The sequence below is a fragment of the Medicago truncatula genome, chromosome 7, assembly GCF_003473485.1.
Source record: "Medicago truncatula cultivar Jemalong A17 chromosome 7, MtrunA17r5.0-ANR, whole genome shotgun sequence".
NCBI classification, from domain to species: Eukaryota; Viridiplantae; Streptophyta; class Magnoliopsida; order Fabales; family Fabaceae; genus Medicago; species Medicago truncatula.
The window spans coordinates 46,803,279-46,822,142 of NC_053048.1; the positions used below are offsets into that span (position 1 = coordinate 46,803,279).

The following is an 18,864-nucleotide window of genomic DNA, read 5'->3' on the forward strand; positions in this document are numbered from 1 at the left end:
TATACTCTCTTCGGTCACATTTATAAGTAAAAAATAACCTTTTAGATTTATTGAAAACTAATGTATTCAGTTTATATATAGATCAGATACGTTAGTTATTTAATGAACTTACAATTTTTATTTTTATTTTTTGCTTATAAATGTGCTTAAAGGGAGTGTGTGTGTGTATGAGAGATTTATAAAAATATTTAAAAAATTACACTAATTAATTACCACATTGATTTTAATATTTTTTGATTTTTCTCTTATAATTAAGACCGAAGGGAGTAAGTGGTCAAAGGACCTTCGAATTGCATTAGCAATTCTGACATACGTAGATGCCAGGATCACTCCATCTAGGAGCTTGAATGAGCTTACAAGTTACCTTAAAGGTCGTTTTAGTGGGAAACATGGATTAGGAAAAACCAGTACCTTCGTACCAAATCAGGTAATTATTGTTGTTTTTTGTGCTCCTTGTATCTTCATTTTGTATCGAAAAATACTTATTTGATCACAAATACAAATAAAATTATTTAAGTGCACACACCTAAATAAATAAATGATGTGAAAAATTATTTTTCATCAATTTTTCTTCATTTATATAGGTGTGTCACACATTTTTTATTTGTATTTACGCCAAAATAAGACTTACTCTTTTGAATCATTTATTAAATTCTATATACATGCCAGGTTATGAACTGGTTCACTCCACTGAATCCAACCGATTACCAAAAAGGCATACTTCTTGCAGATATCGCCGCAAGGAATGGTGGATTTGATCACGTCGCAGTGCCACTGCCACATGATTTTGCAATCTATCTGCCAGGTCTTATGGAAGCACTTCATTTAATTTAAAGTATTCAGCAACTTAAGAGAAATTGTTTTAAATTGTTTGTTACTTATTAAAAACATTGTAACCAAAGTTTAGGTGTGTTGCTCATATTTATTTCTATTTCAATTACAAATTCGTGTTTAAAATTATGTTTTCCTCTTCCTCATGTTGTCAGGCAGGACTAGATCACCCGTAGGCATGGTCGTGAACATGTTTTCATGGTCTTGCATCAAAGCAACCTCAACAAATAAAGTTCATCTCTTGTATCACCACTTAATAGCACATCACGATAATGTAATGAAGGATGATTCATGATGAAAGTAGAAGAATCATAACAACAACGACTAAGGAAAAGAATGACAAAGTAGATAACCAACGGTGTTAATCAAAAGGGAGATGTTTTTCAATTTGAATAAAATTTGAAGGGTTCGTGTCTAGTTGAAACCTAACGGGGGTGTTAGTGCTTTTTGAGTAATAAGGATAGAAGAATTGGGCATATTAGGGCTAAAACATGATATGGAATATGGTTTTAAAAATAGAAAAAATGTTTTCAAGCAAACATTCATACATGTGAATATATCAATTTAGTCCTCGATAATTTTTTTGCATATACCTCCTACTAGCCCTAGGAATAAATAGGTATAGATGGTACCCGTTACCGTTTTTCTTCATTTTAACATAGTGAACAAAAATCACGGAAAACGCTGTTAAAACACTGCTTACTGTCAGAGAGTTATGGAAAGTTTTCCAATTTTGGAGTTAAAGAAAACTATAATTCAGGCCCATAACGACCATAATTCACAATACTAAAGAGTACATCTGTTAACACAGCAACAAAAAAAAACACCGTAATGAAACAAAGGAGGCAGGGGTAAATGTGGACGATACTTCACATATACAATCCTTCGGGCACCCCTTCTTTCTTCTTAAACATAACTTTATCTTTTGCCTTTTTAAAATCAGCATGGGTCACCTGAAAAACAAGATAAACAACTGGTGGTGAGGGGTAAAAAGCATAAGCCAACGCACCTCAAAAAATACAAGGTACAAAGCTACAGAAAAACTGCCAATAAACTAGCAGAAGACATTTTAGTCCAATTAAATGCAAAGCAAGATCTCGAATATGAGTACTAGGCCTTATGGTTAAAAAACACACCAAGCGAAACAGTCATCACCATTTTAAAAACACACCAAGAGAAACTTCACTACCATTCTAATTATTTTTTTTAAATTACTGACTTGATCTAATTAAATTATGGTTAATTTAATTCATTGACCAGTTTTTTCCACTCTGGTAAATCAAGTGAATTAAGGAATGCAATTCACCTAAAGTTTGTTTATTCTTGCAAGTGTTATCAATACCAATTAACAGTATGGAGGTTACCTAAACATACAGGCCAATAACAGAACAAGAAAAATCAATTGCATCGAACAGATGTAAGCAACTAAAACATTCAAATACAAGAGATGACGATATAAATGTAAGAACACCCAAGACATGAATGGTCAACAATGATTGATGACTGATATAAATGTTAGAAAACACGGGCACCCCAGTGTACTAAAGCTCCCACATACGCAGGGTCCGTGTCAGAAAACACGGAACACAAAACAAAACAAAACAAAAGAGAGGTAACAGATCATAAGTAGATGAAAGGCTAGACACTGAGATCTACAGTGCTTGCATCAAAACTAAAAGGAAGAGAACATTCAAGCCAGAATTTGTGAGCAAGAGAAAAATGGGTTGCTGGGCAAAGCCGGAAAATTCAAGCTAGGCCAGAACAATGCCAGCAAGCAGTGTATTGTACCTAGAAGGGATTGCATCGAAACAGAAGGATATAGTATAGGTCTTCACATGAAACATACAGTGTTCTAACACAAGGGTTTTTGAAGTATTTAATCTATTCTGATTAAAAGAGAGAGATCGTGAAATAAACCAAAACATTGGGTGAGATTAGCAGGGCGCAACATCTGCAAAGCCAGAACACTCGGCAAAGGGAGTAGTTATGAGGCAGCTGCAGGATGGGTCACCGCAACAGCAGAGCTATAACACGTTGCTACCAACGAGAAGAGCTGAACTACAATATCTAGTCTGGGTTCTTTCGAAAGATGAAGGTAGAAACAGCCCCAAAATTGATCTTTTCAGGAGCAATATTCTGCTCTATCTCTTCCTTTCTCTCAAAATTTCAAGTGATTGTTTAAGCCTTTAAGGAGATTCTTACCCATTACCCAATCTCATTACCTCAAATTATCTGGCATCTCTACCCACTTCAATTTTCCTTCAACTTTTTTTTAAAGGTGTAGATTGAAAAAGGTTGGTATTAAACACTTGAGATATCCGACCATAACCTATGCTATAATTTTGTTACTCTAAACTGAATATATGAATTTAGGTCATATAATGAGCTACACACTAATCAATACTCTGTACTGCTAACTTCCAAACAGCAACAAAGTACCAACAAATATTTCCTTCCACACAATCAATTTTTTGGCCAAAATAGTAGAATTTAGATGTTTTGGCCAAAATAGAACAATTAAGATATAGAAGTAACTTCTAACCTTCATTCGGCGTTCTCGTAAAGCAAGTAAGCCAGCTTCGGTACATATTGCTTTTATATCAGCTCCAGAGAACTCATCCTTAGTCATGACAAATTCTTCTAAATTGACATCATCAGCTAATGTCATCCTAGATGTATGGATCTAAATTTCAAAAGTATGAGATGTTTTAGTCATACAGATATAAAATATCACAGTATCAGCTAAAACAACGAGTGAGCTTCTTTTTGCAGAGTAGTCATGCCTACCGTGAAAATGCGTCTCCTAGTTTTGATATCAGGGAGAGGAAATTCAATCTTCCTGTCTATTCGACCTGGTCTTAGCAGAGCTGGATCGAGGCTTTCAATTCTGTTGGTTGCGAGAATAACTTTAACATCTCCTCTAGAATCAAAACCATCTAACTGGTTCAGCAACTCCAACATGGTCCTTTGAATTTCACGCTCTCCACCTGAGTGAGCATCATACCTGCATGGCATACCAGAAAAGTATATTAAGACATGATTTATATGTACAACTCCTCCACTGTTCCCACATACCCGTGCCCAAAACAAAATGCCACATTCAAGAAAGGACACATTATTACAATGCGACTCCTAAAGCTGATACTCAATAACATACCTCTTTGTACCAACAGCGTCTATTTCATCAATAAAGACAATAGAGGGAGAAAGATCATCAGCAACTCGAAAAAGTTCCCTCACAAGTTTTGGACCATCTCCTAAGTATTTTTGAATCAATTCACTACCAACAACACGCAAGAATGTTGCTGATGTTGAGTTGGCCACAGCCTGAAAGCAAAGAAAGCATTCTTTAGACCAAACAGACTGCAGAGTGTAATATCAAAAATCATAAAATGCAATAATAATAACATGTTACAGTTAGACATGCGTTAATTAATGCATATAATCGCTGTGCATACATGTAAATATCATATAGTATTTATTACCAGTGAGTACTTAAGAAGCAGAAACAACCCTTTGTTTGGTTACTTACACTTTTGAAATGTCGAACATCAGAATTTCAGAAAGTAACTAGATAGCGTATAATATTTCTCAAAATGTCTTCCGGTAACATGGTATCAATGCAGATTATCAACACATGAATCTAAACAAAAAACTTAGTAATCCAAAAACCACACAAATCTCTCTAAGAGAATATACATGAAAAAGGAATTTCACTTCTAATCATTCATTTAGTGTATGAAGCATGTTTAACTTAAATGTAAATATATTGAGTCTCATTATCTATGTATAACAATGAAGTGAAATAAAACTATAAAGAGAAGAGGCCATTTAACCCAAGATTGGATAATATTTTTCACCCTGTTTTGAAATGGGCTAAAAAGAGCAATCTTATTGAGTTTTAGTTACCATTTGTATGAATTATCAGACGTATTAATTTAAAATAAGTGAACATAGATATGAATTATCAGATGTATTAATTTAAAATAAGTGAACATAGATATGAATTATCATAGATGTATTTAAATTAAAATAAGTGAACACAGAAAATGAGAAACATGAAATGAATTGTTAAATTATATTCCATCAGCCCTGTCAAACACACAAAAATGCTCACCTTTGCAAGAAGTGTCTTTCCTGTACCAGGTTCTCCATATAAAATGACTCCCTTTGGAGGCTTGATACCAATATCTTCATACAGTTCAGGATGTGTCAGGGGAAGCTCTACGGCTTCTTTAATTTCCTGTATCTGGGCATCTAAACCACCAATGTCAGCATATGATTCCAAAGGAGCCTTCTCAACCTTCATTACAGAGACCATTGGATCAACTTCATCTTGAAGAAGTCCAACAACAGAAAGAACCTGAAGAGCCAAGCATCATATAAATTATATAAAGCATTATACCTTTACTGCATCAAACAATTCACACCATAGTAAAATCATGGAATCATACAATCTTAGATCCCCCACTCTCATGCAATTAACATCACATTGTTCAAAACATTAAACCCCAATGAGATGCGTGTCATTTTAAAGCTATATTTTTTTTTTATCAACGTATCATTCGTAGTGGGATCGTTGGTGTTTTAACTAGTAACCTTCACCCAGCTGAGAAAATATTTCAATATGAGGGGGTAATACTATGTCAATTAAGATATGTTCAGCCATTGAGAATGAAAAACATACTAAATTTCTCCATGAATGAAATAGAAAATTAAGTGAAGATAGAACACAAAGTATGCCGCCTCGAAAAGAGCATAGTGTACCCACCAACCATTTTAAAAGGGCGGAAATATCAATGAAACTTTTATTGATACTTAATAAAATGTCAACATAACAAAAATATGTTAAATGTGTTACGTTTTCATAATACAGCAAGTGTTTAAACTTAAAACCTAGTGAATGTCATGACTCTTGATTCAATAATTTATGTTCAGATAAACAACTTATTTGAAGTTCATAGCACAAGTTCTTATCATGATAAGAGCTAACGGATGAACTATTTCAAGATAGCAAAAGATAAAATAAACTTAAATTGTTTTCGTACTAGCTATAAGTTGTTTTCATAAGCTATCTGAGAGAACTAATGAAAATAAGTTGAAAACAGCTTATGAACAATGCCATAAGCTGTTTTCATAAGTTCTCGCAACCAGAATCACAAAACTCATATCAATAGATAAGTTCTAATAAGCCAAACCAAACATACGTGCGAGGTTTCCCAATCAACCTTCCAAATGTATGTTTTCTCACTTAAACGAGTGAGAAAAAAAATGCTAAACCTAAACCTAAACCTAAAATTCATAGCATTTTTCCAATATATTAAAACAAAACCCTAAGAATCAAATAATCAGCATAATAATCACGAGAAAAAAGAGTAAAACCCTACCTTGTTATGCATCAAGATAGCGCAACCAGGTTCCAATTGATCCTTATCAACAAACGACAAAATCCCAACATAATACTCCGGTCCAACAGAACTCGAAACAATAGCATGATTCTCATCAATAAGCTCTTCGAGATTTCCAACGCTCATAGGCGAACCACGAAGATCATCAACCTTAGATCTATCTTCTTCAGCTTTCTCTTCCTGAGGCTTCAACCGTTCCTGATTCGCTACAAACTCTTCCTCCATCAACAAATAGTCTTTGATTCGTTCCAGTTTCAATAACCGAAGTTTGCACTTCGATAACGGAGTTACAGTCGGCAACCGCGACGCAGCCTCAGAACCCTTTTGTTTTCGCTGTTTGCGACCGACGCGAGCTGGTGGTGCGGCCGGTTCGAATTTCTTGTCCTTTTTGTCGTTGCCATCTGGTTTCCGGTCACCCGGTTGCCGGTTCAAACCGCCGCCTGGTGTTCCTTGACCCATGGTTTTTTTGTTTTTCTTTCTGAATCGTGAGGTGAGAGAGAGAGGGTTATATTATAAGACGATGTGTTGGAATTGGCTTTATGAACAAGTTAAATTGAAAACCATGGATGAAGGGTGTGTTTTTTGGATTTTCTTTTCCTTCTTGGGCCTGTTTATTACTTGATGCCAAAAGTTGCAACAAAGACCTGTCATACACATTTATGTATAGGTATGCTGTTTTTGCTACTCACAATCTATTTTTCTTCATTTTTCATATGACCGTTCCCACCCACTCTCATTTTTTTTTTGTCAATAGTCTAGTGGCTAGAATTCATCTTATAAGATGAATAAGTGAGGTGTCCGAGGTTTGAATTTCAGCCCCTGCATATAATAATGGATTCCCACTCTCAATTTTTATTTATAACTATAGTAAAGAATGCGTCCGTCTATTTACTTTTTTATTGTAATTAATTTTATGAATTTAATTAGTATACTATAATAGGATATGATTCGTGATTTATTTGAGAAAAAGAGGAACATATTTGAGAGGAAGAGGAAACCATAATGAATAATGATAAAATAAAACATACGTAAAAGGATAATTATGGAGCTCTATTCCATTGTATGCATCCTAAATTAGGGGGGAATAGAAAATTCGAGGATTGTATGGTATGAAATGAAATAAAGTCTACTATTATATTCCATTCGTTTTATTCTCCTGCATACAAGCAATCCAAACACAATCTGAGGAATTACGAAAGCCGTCTTGACCCCTTTGATGGACCGTCATCTTAAAAAAAACAAGAGCAAACAATATTGAAAGAGTTGCGCGATGACTGTTAACAGAGCCCGAATTTTGATTGAAGAGTGGCAAAATGCACAAGGAACTTGCAGTGCACAGATTGTTGTGCAAGATGACAACAGTGCTGGTTCACGTCTGGTACATCAATTGAAATGGCAGCGGCCTCCCCGTGGACAACTTAAGTGTAATGTTGATGTTGGATTCTAGGCTTCTATGAATAGAACCGACATAGGAATATGTGTGAGATGACGACGGTGCGTTTGTGCTAGCCAAAACTTTGAATTTTGAAGTTGTTCATTCAATTAATGTACGAGAAGCATTGGGTTTGTACTATGCTCTTGAGTGGTTAAGTAACATGCAACTTGATCATGTCAACTTTGAGACGGACTCTAAAACCACCCATGACGCTTTCCATTCTCGTAAATACGATGTTTCCGAATTTGGACAAATTATTTCGGCTTGTCAATCTCTCTTTAACACTCACTTCACAAACTCTCGGGTTGAGTTTACTAGGCGACAAGCAAATGAGGTTGCTCACACACTTGCAGAATAAGCCACATTATTAACTAGACCCACTATTTATTTTAATCCCCCTCATTGTATTAACAATATCATTTTTAATGAAATGTTATAAGCATACTCCCTCCGTTTTTTAATATAAGCAAATTTTGACTTTTAGGTTCATTCAATCAATGATGTATGTGGTTTATATTATAGACCACATACATCATTGATTGAATGAATTTAAAAATTAAAATTTGTTTATATTAAAAAACGGAGGGAGTATTTCCTTAAAAGAAAAATTGAAAGAGAGAATGCTTCACCATTATGTTTTTAATATCAAAGTTTTGGACAAAACTCCATTTACCCATCGAGAATCATTTAATATACTTGAATTACTTTATCTATAAATAGAAGCTTCCAGAAACAATTAAGTGAACAATTATAAATGAAGCAAGATCCACTCTTATAGAAAGAGAGTTGAATGAAAAAAATAGTAAAGGGTCAAATTCATATAAAAAATTCAATATTGATATGACCTAATTCAAGTATGGATAACACAACTATATTTAAAGAGAGAAGGAACATTAATTATATTTTTTCATCGATTTCATTATGAGATCATACAATGAATAAGTTGTGGAGAGAGAAAAGATAGATAATTCACCAAAGAAATCTATCAACAATAAGACATATTCAACATTACTCCTTAACATAATGTATTATAGATCATTCTAGATTAAGGTTGTTATATTTACTTCTAGAACTAGAACTAAGTGAGTTATCAAACGGGTTCCTTATTTAAGTATCTTATCATTCTCTACTGCTTCATGATCAACCTAACCCTCAAAGTTGTATAAATAATATCCCTTTGAATCACACGGTTTGAAATATGAGAACCTCTTGTCATTTGAAAAACAACAATCATCCAGAATGATATCCCGGCATATATATGGTTTGGTGTGTTGCGCGACCGCCACCTCTTTCTTTGCCTCCAATAAGCATATAAAAGCTATTAAAGGGACACCCACAGCCTTCCAATGTCACATATGGTATGTCCCACAATCTTCTTAATTACATCTTCAATTGATGTATTGAGAAGTTATGCAACAACATTATAATGCCACCCCAATATTAGTTTCTGGCAAGTATAGAGAAAACCAAGGATGTTTAAATCCAAAATAATCTAAAATAAAATTGTAAATTGTTCAAAAAAAAAATTCAAAAACTACCAAAGATGAAATATTTTTTTTATACATTCGGATGTTGTTTTGTAGAAATTGTCCAATTTCAAATCACTTTTTTCAAAAACGAATCACACCTCAAAAGCGCAACTTCTTACTCTAAAAATATACAATAAAATATAAATAGACTAAATTACCTTTAACCCAATTATAACTATAACAAAAGACCTAATAACATATTATATAACAATTTTGCATTTATGCAAAACTTTTTATAATCCAGATGTTGCATTTTTTGGTTATTTTAATACCAATGCAATTTTACGTCATGAAACTTTAGTTTATTGCAAGTATTTTACGATGAAGTTTATTATTTGATATTATAATTTATTATTTTATGATGCATAAAATTATAGTAAAATAAGTTAACCAATTTTTTTAAGAAAATTAAAAAGTAGAGTAATATTTAAGAAAAATTATGAGTACTTGTCATTTAATATTAAAAAAAATAGAAAAATAAATTGGATAACTCATCACTCAACCCAAAATATTTAACGGGTTTGTCCAAACACACTTAATGGTATGACAGATGATTATTTTATCTTATCCAAACCGGAGTACTATATTTAGTTCAGGTTTTCAGTAGTTTGGCCAAGCTCAACCCAAAACGACCCACGTACACCCCTGTATAAAATGATCGTACAACAAAAATAGACAATTATCAAAATTAAATTATAAAACAACAAAGTTGGCGAGGCTAGATCATATCATTTTTCACCTCAAAATCGAAAAAATCCAATCTACAAGCACCTTGTGCATATCTTTCTCTGAAAAAAGCACCTTGTGCATATCTTAATGTCCATTTTTTCTTAAACCGAGCAGTGTTAAATAATAAAAAATCTATTGTGGTTTACTTTTTGTCCGAGCTAGCAGACTTCTTACCTTGCAATGGTTTGAGGAAAAAAACATGAAAATAAGATATTTTGACATCAAAAATGGATTATACAAATTGTGGGGTTTTGCTGTATAATAATTTAACTATTACTTTTTCCTCCCTATGGCCTTCTAGCACGCCCTATGTAAATTACGAAAATGCCTTTTGGATTATATAATCCGGAACATGAATGCGTATTCCGGAATATAAAATTCGGACACCTGCGAAGTATAAAAGGAACTTCAGCCCCCATTTTTACAGTTTCACTTTCACCATTCACCCACTCTCTCTACATTATCACAAATTCCGAACACCACAAATCTTTTCCGAATTTGGAGTTTTGTTGCTCAAAAGCACCACATTTCAACCCTTTTCAAACATCATGGAAGATAAGTTCGATTTCTGTACATTTGCATGGTTAATTTGGTCGTTTTTTTTGGAATTCTGGTTGGATGCAATTCGGATTTGTTTTTCCAGACTAGATTGTTGATTTCTGGAATTCGAAATCCGGACAAACCCATAACGTTTTTTTGCTTCTGTATTCTGCTGTTTGATTGTGATGTTTGATTACCCTAATTTGAATGTTACAGAAGGTTCAACATCTAACATTCAGCGCGTAAAGGAGGCAGGACATGCTTCTCGTAGGAGAGCGCGTAGGCAACAGTTGGAGGATGAAGGTGGTGTTCCTCCGAGGCGTCGGAGTGCTAGAGGACGCCGTGCTAATGTCGAGCCTGATGTCGGAGCAGCAAGAGTATATGGACTTGCAGCAAGAGCAGCCTGATGCAGGCTTCCAGCACATGGAGGAGCAGAAGCTTGAGGAGGAGTTGCATTCTATGAACGAGGAAATGGATGATGCTGAGCCACGACAAAGGCGAAAGAAGAAGGAGAAGGTGGTGGACCCTGAGCCACAAGATGACTATCCCGGTAGCCCACACGAGACTTGCCTGCTTTGGAAGTACCATCTGCACGTGGCCAAGAAGGCGGGTGATGGCGAGGTATTTATTAATGTTAAATTCACTTTAAAAATGATGTTGATATTTGTGAAACTGCGTGTTTATGTAATGTTAAATCTGTTTGTGAAGTCATGAGTTTAAACTCACTTTATTAATTTTAATTATTTGCAGTGGTGTGGAAAATTAAAATGCATCAACAACGGAAAGAAGATAGAAGCAATGCATGATAATGACACCAGACCTATCATGGCTGCACGGTGGTGGGAGAACAAATTGCAGGGCACCGACCTTGGTTGGCTCAAGGACACCAGCTACAACATGATTGACCATGGTCTGATTTGTGTCTTTGTGGAGAGGTGGTACGAGGAGACTTCCAGCTTCCACCTTCCGTTTGGGGAGATGACAATCACACTTGACGATGTGGCCTCTTTGCTGCATATCCCCATTAACGGCATGCTCCTGTCCCACGGGTCCATATCACGGGGCGAGACAGTGGAATTGATGGAGACGTACTTGGGGTCTAGTACGTTTGATGCTCGTAGAGAGCTCAAAAAGAACAAACGTGTACATTGCCGATTTGGCTACTTGGAGGAGATCTTCAAGGAGCGCTTGAAGGAGCAGAGGGATTTGGCGGCGGAGTATGGTGTGACTGAGGAGGTGGAGAGGTTGCGGGACCAGATTGTCCGCATATATTTGTTGTACTTGGTGAGTATCACGATCTTCACTGACAAGAGTCAGTGGGTTGTGGATGTTGTGTACCTGAAGTACTTTAGAGACCTCGATTTTGTTTCTGGTTTTTCATGGAGAGTTGCGGCACTAGCTCACTTGTATAAGGAGCTCAACAATGCTGCACGTTGGAACTGCAGTCAGGTGAAAGGATACCTGACTTTGTTGCAGGTATAAATTAAAAACTATGTTTTATTTTTTAAAATGTAAGTGTGTATGGTTTGTATATTATATGTGGTTGTCTTTGGTGCAGACCTGAGTGTTTCATCACTTCCCAGATATGGAAAGCAAAGATGTCTGGGAAAAGTATGTAGAGAATCAGTATCCACGCGCGATGCTTTTTTTTTTTACCATTGTCTGGCTTAGGCAGAGTGGACAACTACAGAAACTATCTCGATGCGCTGAATTTGACGAGGGTTGTCATGGCCCCATATGGAGTGCATGGTCAAGCACGTCAGTTTGAGCGGGTCAGCCTTTACTCTGGATGGCTGAGATTCATAGAGCGCATGGTGAGATATCTGCCGGAGAGGGTGCTTCGTCAGTTTGGGTGGGTTCAGACCATACCAAGACATCCGGTTGAGATTGCAGCTGTTGATGTTAATTTGGCGGAGATCACAAACCGCTTTCGCCGTGCACTTGATTATGCGCTGACACCTCAGCAGTTAGGAGAGCCTGCAGTTCATGGTGTGGAGGCAGAAAATGGATATATCGAATGGTTTAATCAACATTCCCATCCACGCATGATTCTTCATGACATGCCGCTACCGATGCCGAGGCCACCGGATCGTGAGATCCTTGATGCGCGAGCTGCTCAGGAGGATAGAGACCTTGCGTACCTACAGCTTAGCGTAAGGATGAACTGCATTAGAGACCATATCTATGTTGTGATGAGAAGTGGTCTCGTGCTGAAAGGGACTGAGGAATGGCAGCATTTGGAGGATGCTTTGAAAGAGGTGCATGATGAGAAAGTTTACTGTCGCCGGGGAGCTACTGAGGGTGGCAGAGGTGGTGGCAGAGGTGATGCAGGTGTAGTTATTAGAGATTGATTGTATTTTATTTACTTTTAATGTTTGAACATCTTGGATAATTTTTGGTGATGTAACATTTGGATAATTTTTAATGTTATGTAATCTTGGATAATTTTTAATTATATTTGATTAATGTTATGTTTGCAAAATTATATTTTGTTGATGATTATAACTTCGATTTACTGTTAGAACATGTCAGCGACATGATATATCTGTTTGGAAGCAAGCAAAATGCGCCAAAACAGATGGTTTCTCCCTCTTTACTGATGCATTTCGGATTAATAAATCCGGACAGATTTATAAGATTCCGGATTATATAATCCGAAACCATCATTCATCACCCCCTTTTGTTGACTTTCAACGGGGTGATTTACACCTTTCGAATTTTAGAATCTGGAAATTCTCTAAAGTGTTCGGATTATATAATCCGGATCCATCTATTCATAACTTACATCTTCATCCATCAGCATACTGAAGTGCCAAAATTCACAAAACATTCTGGAATGTACATTTCGAAACGGTTCCAAATTATATAATCTGGACTAGGAGTATTTTAGGAAAAAATAGAACGCGAGAGGAAATACATGGAAAAGTAATAGTCTAATAATTTTCCTCAAAAAAAAAATAGCAAAACTAAAAAACCAGAGAATGTAATGTAGGCAAGAATAGAAGGTAGGTGAGGTTATTTAATTTTGTTAGCACCCCCCTCCTTCCTACTTCAATTCGACCATATTCAATTGGTGTTGCCACTGACAGGAAGTAAATGTAACACGGAGACTGTTGCCATCTGCAGCACTTAGGTTAGTTACTGTGGTTGGGCCAGCATGTCATATTTCTCCATTTACGACTTCACCAAATAGGTTGGCACGACAAGTTATATTTCTCCATTTACGATTTCACCTAAGTTTCTATTGCAATAGTTAATACCAGTCAAACCAACTCATCCTAGTAGCACGAAAGTCACTAGCAACAATATTCTTGTTCTTCCATTTGATATATATATATATATATATATATATATATATATATATATATATATATATATAGTTTGAAAACTGTTTATATTTGTTTTTGTCCTATTTTTATAAGCAAAAAGTGTATTACGTGAAATACCAAATTACATCCATTTCCATTGTGAACAACACTACGTGTTACCAATTCTGAAAATAAACGTGAATTACTCCTTCTTTCCTAAGTACTCGCTCTGTCTTTAAATATAAGCAAAATTGACTTTTTAGATTCATTCATTTAATGATGTATATATATAATAATATGAACCACATACATCATTAAATGAATGAATCTAAAAAATCAATTTTGCTTATGTTTAAAAACGGAGGGAGTATATATTAGAAATAAACCATCCTCAACAAAATATATTATCAAATCCATCATTTATGCATAAAGAGTAATAATAGATTATATAAATTTAGGAAAAAAAATATAGCAAAATATATAAGTAATTATAAAAGCATAATGAATGAATGGCGGAGCCCTTCATGGGTTGGGGTGGCCCCACCCGAAAAAAATAAAAAATCAACGATTATATGTCTAATTTGCGAGATTTTATGCAATTTTGTATCGGTTTTATGTTTTGGTTGATCCAAATTCCTACAAAGTGGTGTAGTGACCCACCCGAAAATTTAAATAATTCAATTATAGATCTATTTTGTGAGATTTTATACAAATTTATGTCGGTTTTAGATTTCAATTGATCCAAATTTCTGTAAATTGGTGTAGTGGTCCACCCGAAAAATTTAAATAATTCAATTATAGGTCTAATTTGTGAGACTTTAAACAATTTTTCAATAGTTAATTTTAGTGGCCCACCCGACATTTTTTTCTGGCTCCGCCACTGTGAATGATATATTCACTAAATTTTTTTGGCTTAATTGCACTTTTGGACCCCTATCTTTCCAAAAGTTGCGGTTATGGACCTCTAACTAATTTAAATACAAAACAGCCCCCTATGTTTTGATTCTTTGGCAGTTTTGGACCCCCAGTCCATTGTTGACTCGGTCAACGCTGACGTGGCACCCTAAGTGAGGTGCCACGTGTCAATTTTTTATTTTTTTTTTGCCTTGGGGTCCAAAACTGTCAAAGAATCAAAACATAAGGGGCTGTTTTGTATTTAAATTAGTTAGGGATTCATAACCGTAATTTTTGAAAGGATAGGGGTCCAAAAATGCAATTAAGCCAAAAAAATATTAAGAGACTCGTTAAATTAGACAATGATGACCCTAAAATGTTTAGGGTGCGTACGATGCATCATGCATGTCTCAGTTTTTTAGGGGCACCAATAGATTTTATTTTAGGAGAAATTTTTGCTTTAGTTAAAAATTTGGAATGATTAAAAAATTATATGTCAAAAAGCTTATAAAGGGGCTCTTTTTTAACATAATTTATGAATAAAAAAAAAGGTTGTATCAGGTTCACAACTTCAACACAGATAAAAACTGTTTGACTCATATTAGACTGGCTATTGCTATATACCACGAAACAAAAGGCCACGAAGTCCACGAACTCACACAGCATGCGGCATTTTTTCTTTGATTAAATAATAGAATAAATATTAAATTGATTTTTGGTGGAAAATATGGTGGTGATAAGTGAAATTCTTGGTTTTCGTGGATATATGGTTCGTAGGAAAAAGTATTTCCCAAAAATATAATTAAGACCCATTTTGATAATTAAACATCTAAAATCAATTTTAATTTAAAGTATCCAAACAACATCAACTTGAAATAATAACTTTTATATGAGTTTATCCAAAAATAAATCAATTCATATCAAACTCACTTTTGACTAAAATCAATTCTTTCAAACTAAATTCTATCAAAATCAATTATCGCCACCGCCATACCAAACACACACTATATATACACAGGAAACAAAGATGCATAAAAAGGGAGTATATAGTCCGGTCATTATTTGTCCATTTTTTAAGTAAATATTCAGATTCTTTTTAGGAAAGTTTCGCATTTGTTTATATGGGGATTAAGATAATTTTCAACAATTTTTTTAATAACTTTAATTTCTCCATAAAGTACTGCATCTTAAAAAGATTATTTAAAAAAAAGTGATTTTGAGAACCACAAAAGTTTAGTAGATGTTGTTAGATTATATCTTAGTAAATGTCTGATGTGTACCCTCTCCAAATGTGAACCATACTAGTTTTATTAAATTTTAATAAAATGTTATATTTTTTCTCCATTTTTTATTATATAAAATACATTTTAATTAAAAATGTTAAGGTGCACATTTGGACCATTTTCTAGAGGTCCATAATATTTTTTTTTTTTGAAAGAAGAGGTCCATAATATATGAACAACTATTCTTATATTTTCTTAAAATAATTGGTTCAGTTTATTTTAAGGAGAAATAGGATGATAGTACCATTTTTTAATATGATGATACTATAAAAAAATAAGTCGGAAACATAGAAATTTTCACTTAGAGACATGATATTTGACCAATCAAATTTTGATTGACCATACACGAGGAACCGAAAATACTCTCTTTTCAATAGAGAATAATGTTTTTTTTATTTTTTTTATTAAGTAATCTAATGGTTAGAGTTCACACAATTTAATTGTGTAGAAATGGAGCTCACACCCTGAGAATACTTATTAATTGGCTTTTAGTGCAAATCGTCTTTAAACTCATATAAAACTCTAAACTTTAATAGGTTATGAAAGAAAACTCATTTGCCATTCAGAAAAACAAATAAAGAGACGGGGAAAAAACATGAGAAGTACTAAATTAAACTTATATATTGCTTCCAAAAGGACACCATACAAGATATACTACTATACTTTTTCTCTAAAAATAGACCATAAACACTAGATAGAAAGCTTCAACGATAAACATTAACAATACGTTACGCAATAAAAATACGAGTACAAGAATAATAACATATGAGAAACAAAGAAGCCATGCATGCATTCTTTTGTTGAATATTGATCTTAAGGGAAAGGATGAACACCACCAACACCAGTTCCGACACCACCTCCAACTCCACCACCAACACCACCGCCAGCACCGCCAAGTCCTCCCAAACCACCAAGTCCACCTAGGCCACCACCACCACCTAAATCACCACCGATTCCACCTCCAATTCCACCAAAAGGAAGTCCATTGTTTCCTATTCCAGAATAACCACCAGCAAATGTCATGAAGTTCTTCTGGTCCTTCAAACCAGCATCAGTTGGTACATTTCTTGCACTTGTTGTAGCCACAACAAGAGCAAGAACCAACAACAACATACACCACTTCGCCATATCTCTCCCACTTACTAGGAATATGTATAATAACTGCACTCACTCTCACTCTCCCTTTGTGTCTTAACCTGAGTACTTGTGTGGCAAAGTGTGTTTGGGGAGTATCTTTTTATAGCCAAAATACTAAGACCTGATAGGTGAGGAGGTAGTTGAGCATGGTAAATGATATTTAATTTCTTTGCAGAGCTTGCTAGTCTTGCTGTCATCATATCAGACACATTACTACCAAAGACAGTATATATAAAGTACTTTTTTTTCTTCAAACTGGCGTATTTTTTTTATATTAACTCTTTGTTCTCAACCGGAAAAGGACCATGGTAATCTGAAATTTGACTGTGTGGTAAGTAAGTTTAGTCAAGAATTATTCTACACAAAAATCGAACTCAAGTTCATTTGAACTATTCGTTTTTGGTGTAGTTTATTAATCACTTATCTGATTAACTTAACTCGCGTATATATACACACGTATGTATAATTTTAAAAGAGACTGATGAATGGGACACTATTAGGAAAAGCAAAATTAGGGAGGGAAATTTGTGACGGAAAACATAAAATTCCTCACAAATTCCTTGGTCGCAAAATTTAATGACGGAATTAGAGAGGGATTTCATGTTTTCCCTCACTAAATTTCCCTCACTAATTTTTATTTTTTTAGTAGTGGGATCCACCGTGTCCAGGAGGTGCCCTCAACAAAGACCGAGCCATATCCTTTTAGGTTGATCAATAGATACAAGTTGCAATTACTCCTCCTATTGGGCAATATATTCTGCCACCATATCCATTAGGTAGAATAGTTACAATTGCATTTACTCCTACAGGGCAATAGATTCTGCAAGCATAGGATTGGAGCTCAAAGAACCGACGTGGCTAGATTTAGAGGAGTAGAAATCTTGGAAAATTAAGACAGTTGCAAAGATGGGACCGTATATATGAATAGAAGTTTTGTATAGTCACGTGACTTTCGTTTAAGCAGTAAAATACAAAATTGAAGAGTCTATGGGATGAAATGAGACCTAAACATGAGTTTATAACTTAATAATGCAATTCTCTTCTAATAAATTGGCTTTGCTGTGGACAACTTTATAAATTGAGACGGTTTTCATGTTATAAGTTGAACTCAAAATTACGAGTTAGGATCTTCTTTATTTATAAAAATAAATAAATGGAGATTGTCAATTAGAATTAGATACACACAAAATATAAATTGTAGTCCTACGAATAAGTGAGTCTCATCATCATTAATTATTTTTAAATTTTATTGTTGTCCATGTCTCTTCAAATGGAAGAAATGAAGGAGATCTAAAATGGAGAGAATCTTGACTTCAAAATTATAGGAACAAATTGTAAGAAATATAAGTTTTTTCCTAATATTAACAAAAACGTAAATAATATCTGGTCATTTTGGTTTTTTATTACGACCATTTTATGTCTTATACTAAAAATCACTGGTTTGAGAAGACACCAACTTTTTGGAAGTATAACTAAAATGATCATATTGTTAAAAAAAATAACTGGTGTTTGTAAGCAACGATTATTTTGACCATGGCAAAGCCGTAAAGAAGGCTCGAATTTGGCACGGATACCACCATGGCAAAGTTGGTCAAAATTTTGCAACAATTCGATCACAAATTACTTTCAAATACACGACAAATATCAAAGTTCGTACTTATAGTCAAATACACGACAAATATCAAAGTTCGTACTTATTAATTCGATCACAAATTAATTTATCTGAACAAGACAATTCTGTCCAAAAATTTCTTCATTCTTTCCGCTTCA

The 18,864-nt window shown here is 34.5% G+C and overlaps 3 protein-coding genes across 3 annotated transcripts; 1 reads left to right on the forward strand and 2 right to left on the reverse strand.

Annotated features, from left to right (window-relative positions):
* Positions 1-1,493: 1,493 nt before the first annotated feature.
* Positions 1,494-6,842, reverse strand: LOC11419485 (26S proteasome regulatory subunit 4 homolog A). The gene is made up of 6 exons (XM_003625436.4): positions 6,219-6,842; positions 4,949-5,194; positions 3,989-4,158; positions 3,619-3,835; positions 3,374-3,514; positions 1,494-1,784 (listed from the first exon to the last, which is right to left on the reverse strand). Exons 1-6 carry the CDS (start codon positions 6,696-6,698, stop codon positions 1,701-1,703), a joined length of 1,338 nt encoding a protein of 445 aa, XP_003625484.1. The 5' UTR covers positions 6,699-6,842; the 3' UTR covers positions 1,494-1,700.
* A 4,053-nt stretch (positions 6,843-10,895) lies between these two features.
* Positions 10,896-12,036, forward strand: LOC112416722 (protein MAIN-LIKE 1-like). The gene is made up of 3 exons (XM_024771075.1): positions 10,896-11,093; positions 11,223-11,948; positions 12,031-12,036. The coding sequence occupies exons 1-3, from the start codon at positions 10,896-10,898 to the stop codon at positions 12,034-12,036; spliced, it is 930 nt and encodes a 309-aa protein (XP_024626843.1).
* A 4,600-nt stretch (positions 12,037-16,636) lies between these two features.
* On the reverse strand, positions 16,637-17,179 carry LOC11418518 (glycine-rich protein 5). The gene has a single exon (XM_003625438.3). It carries the CDS (start codon positions 17,083-17,085, stop codon positions 16,771-16,773), a length of 315 nt encoding a protein of 104 aa, XP_003625486.1. The 5' UTR covers positions 17,086-17,179; the 3' UTR covers positions 16,637-16,770.
* Between the last annotated feature and the right edge of the window lie 1,685 nt (positions 17,180-18,864).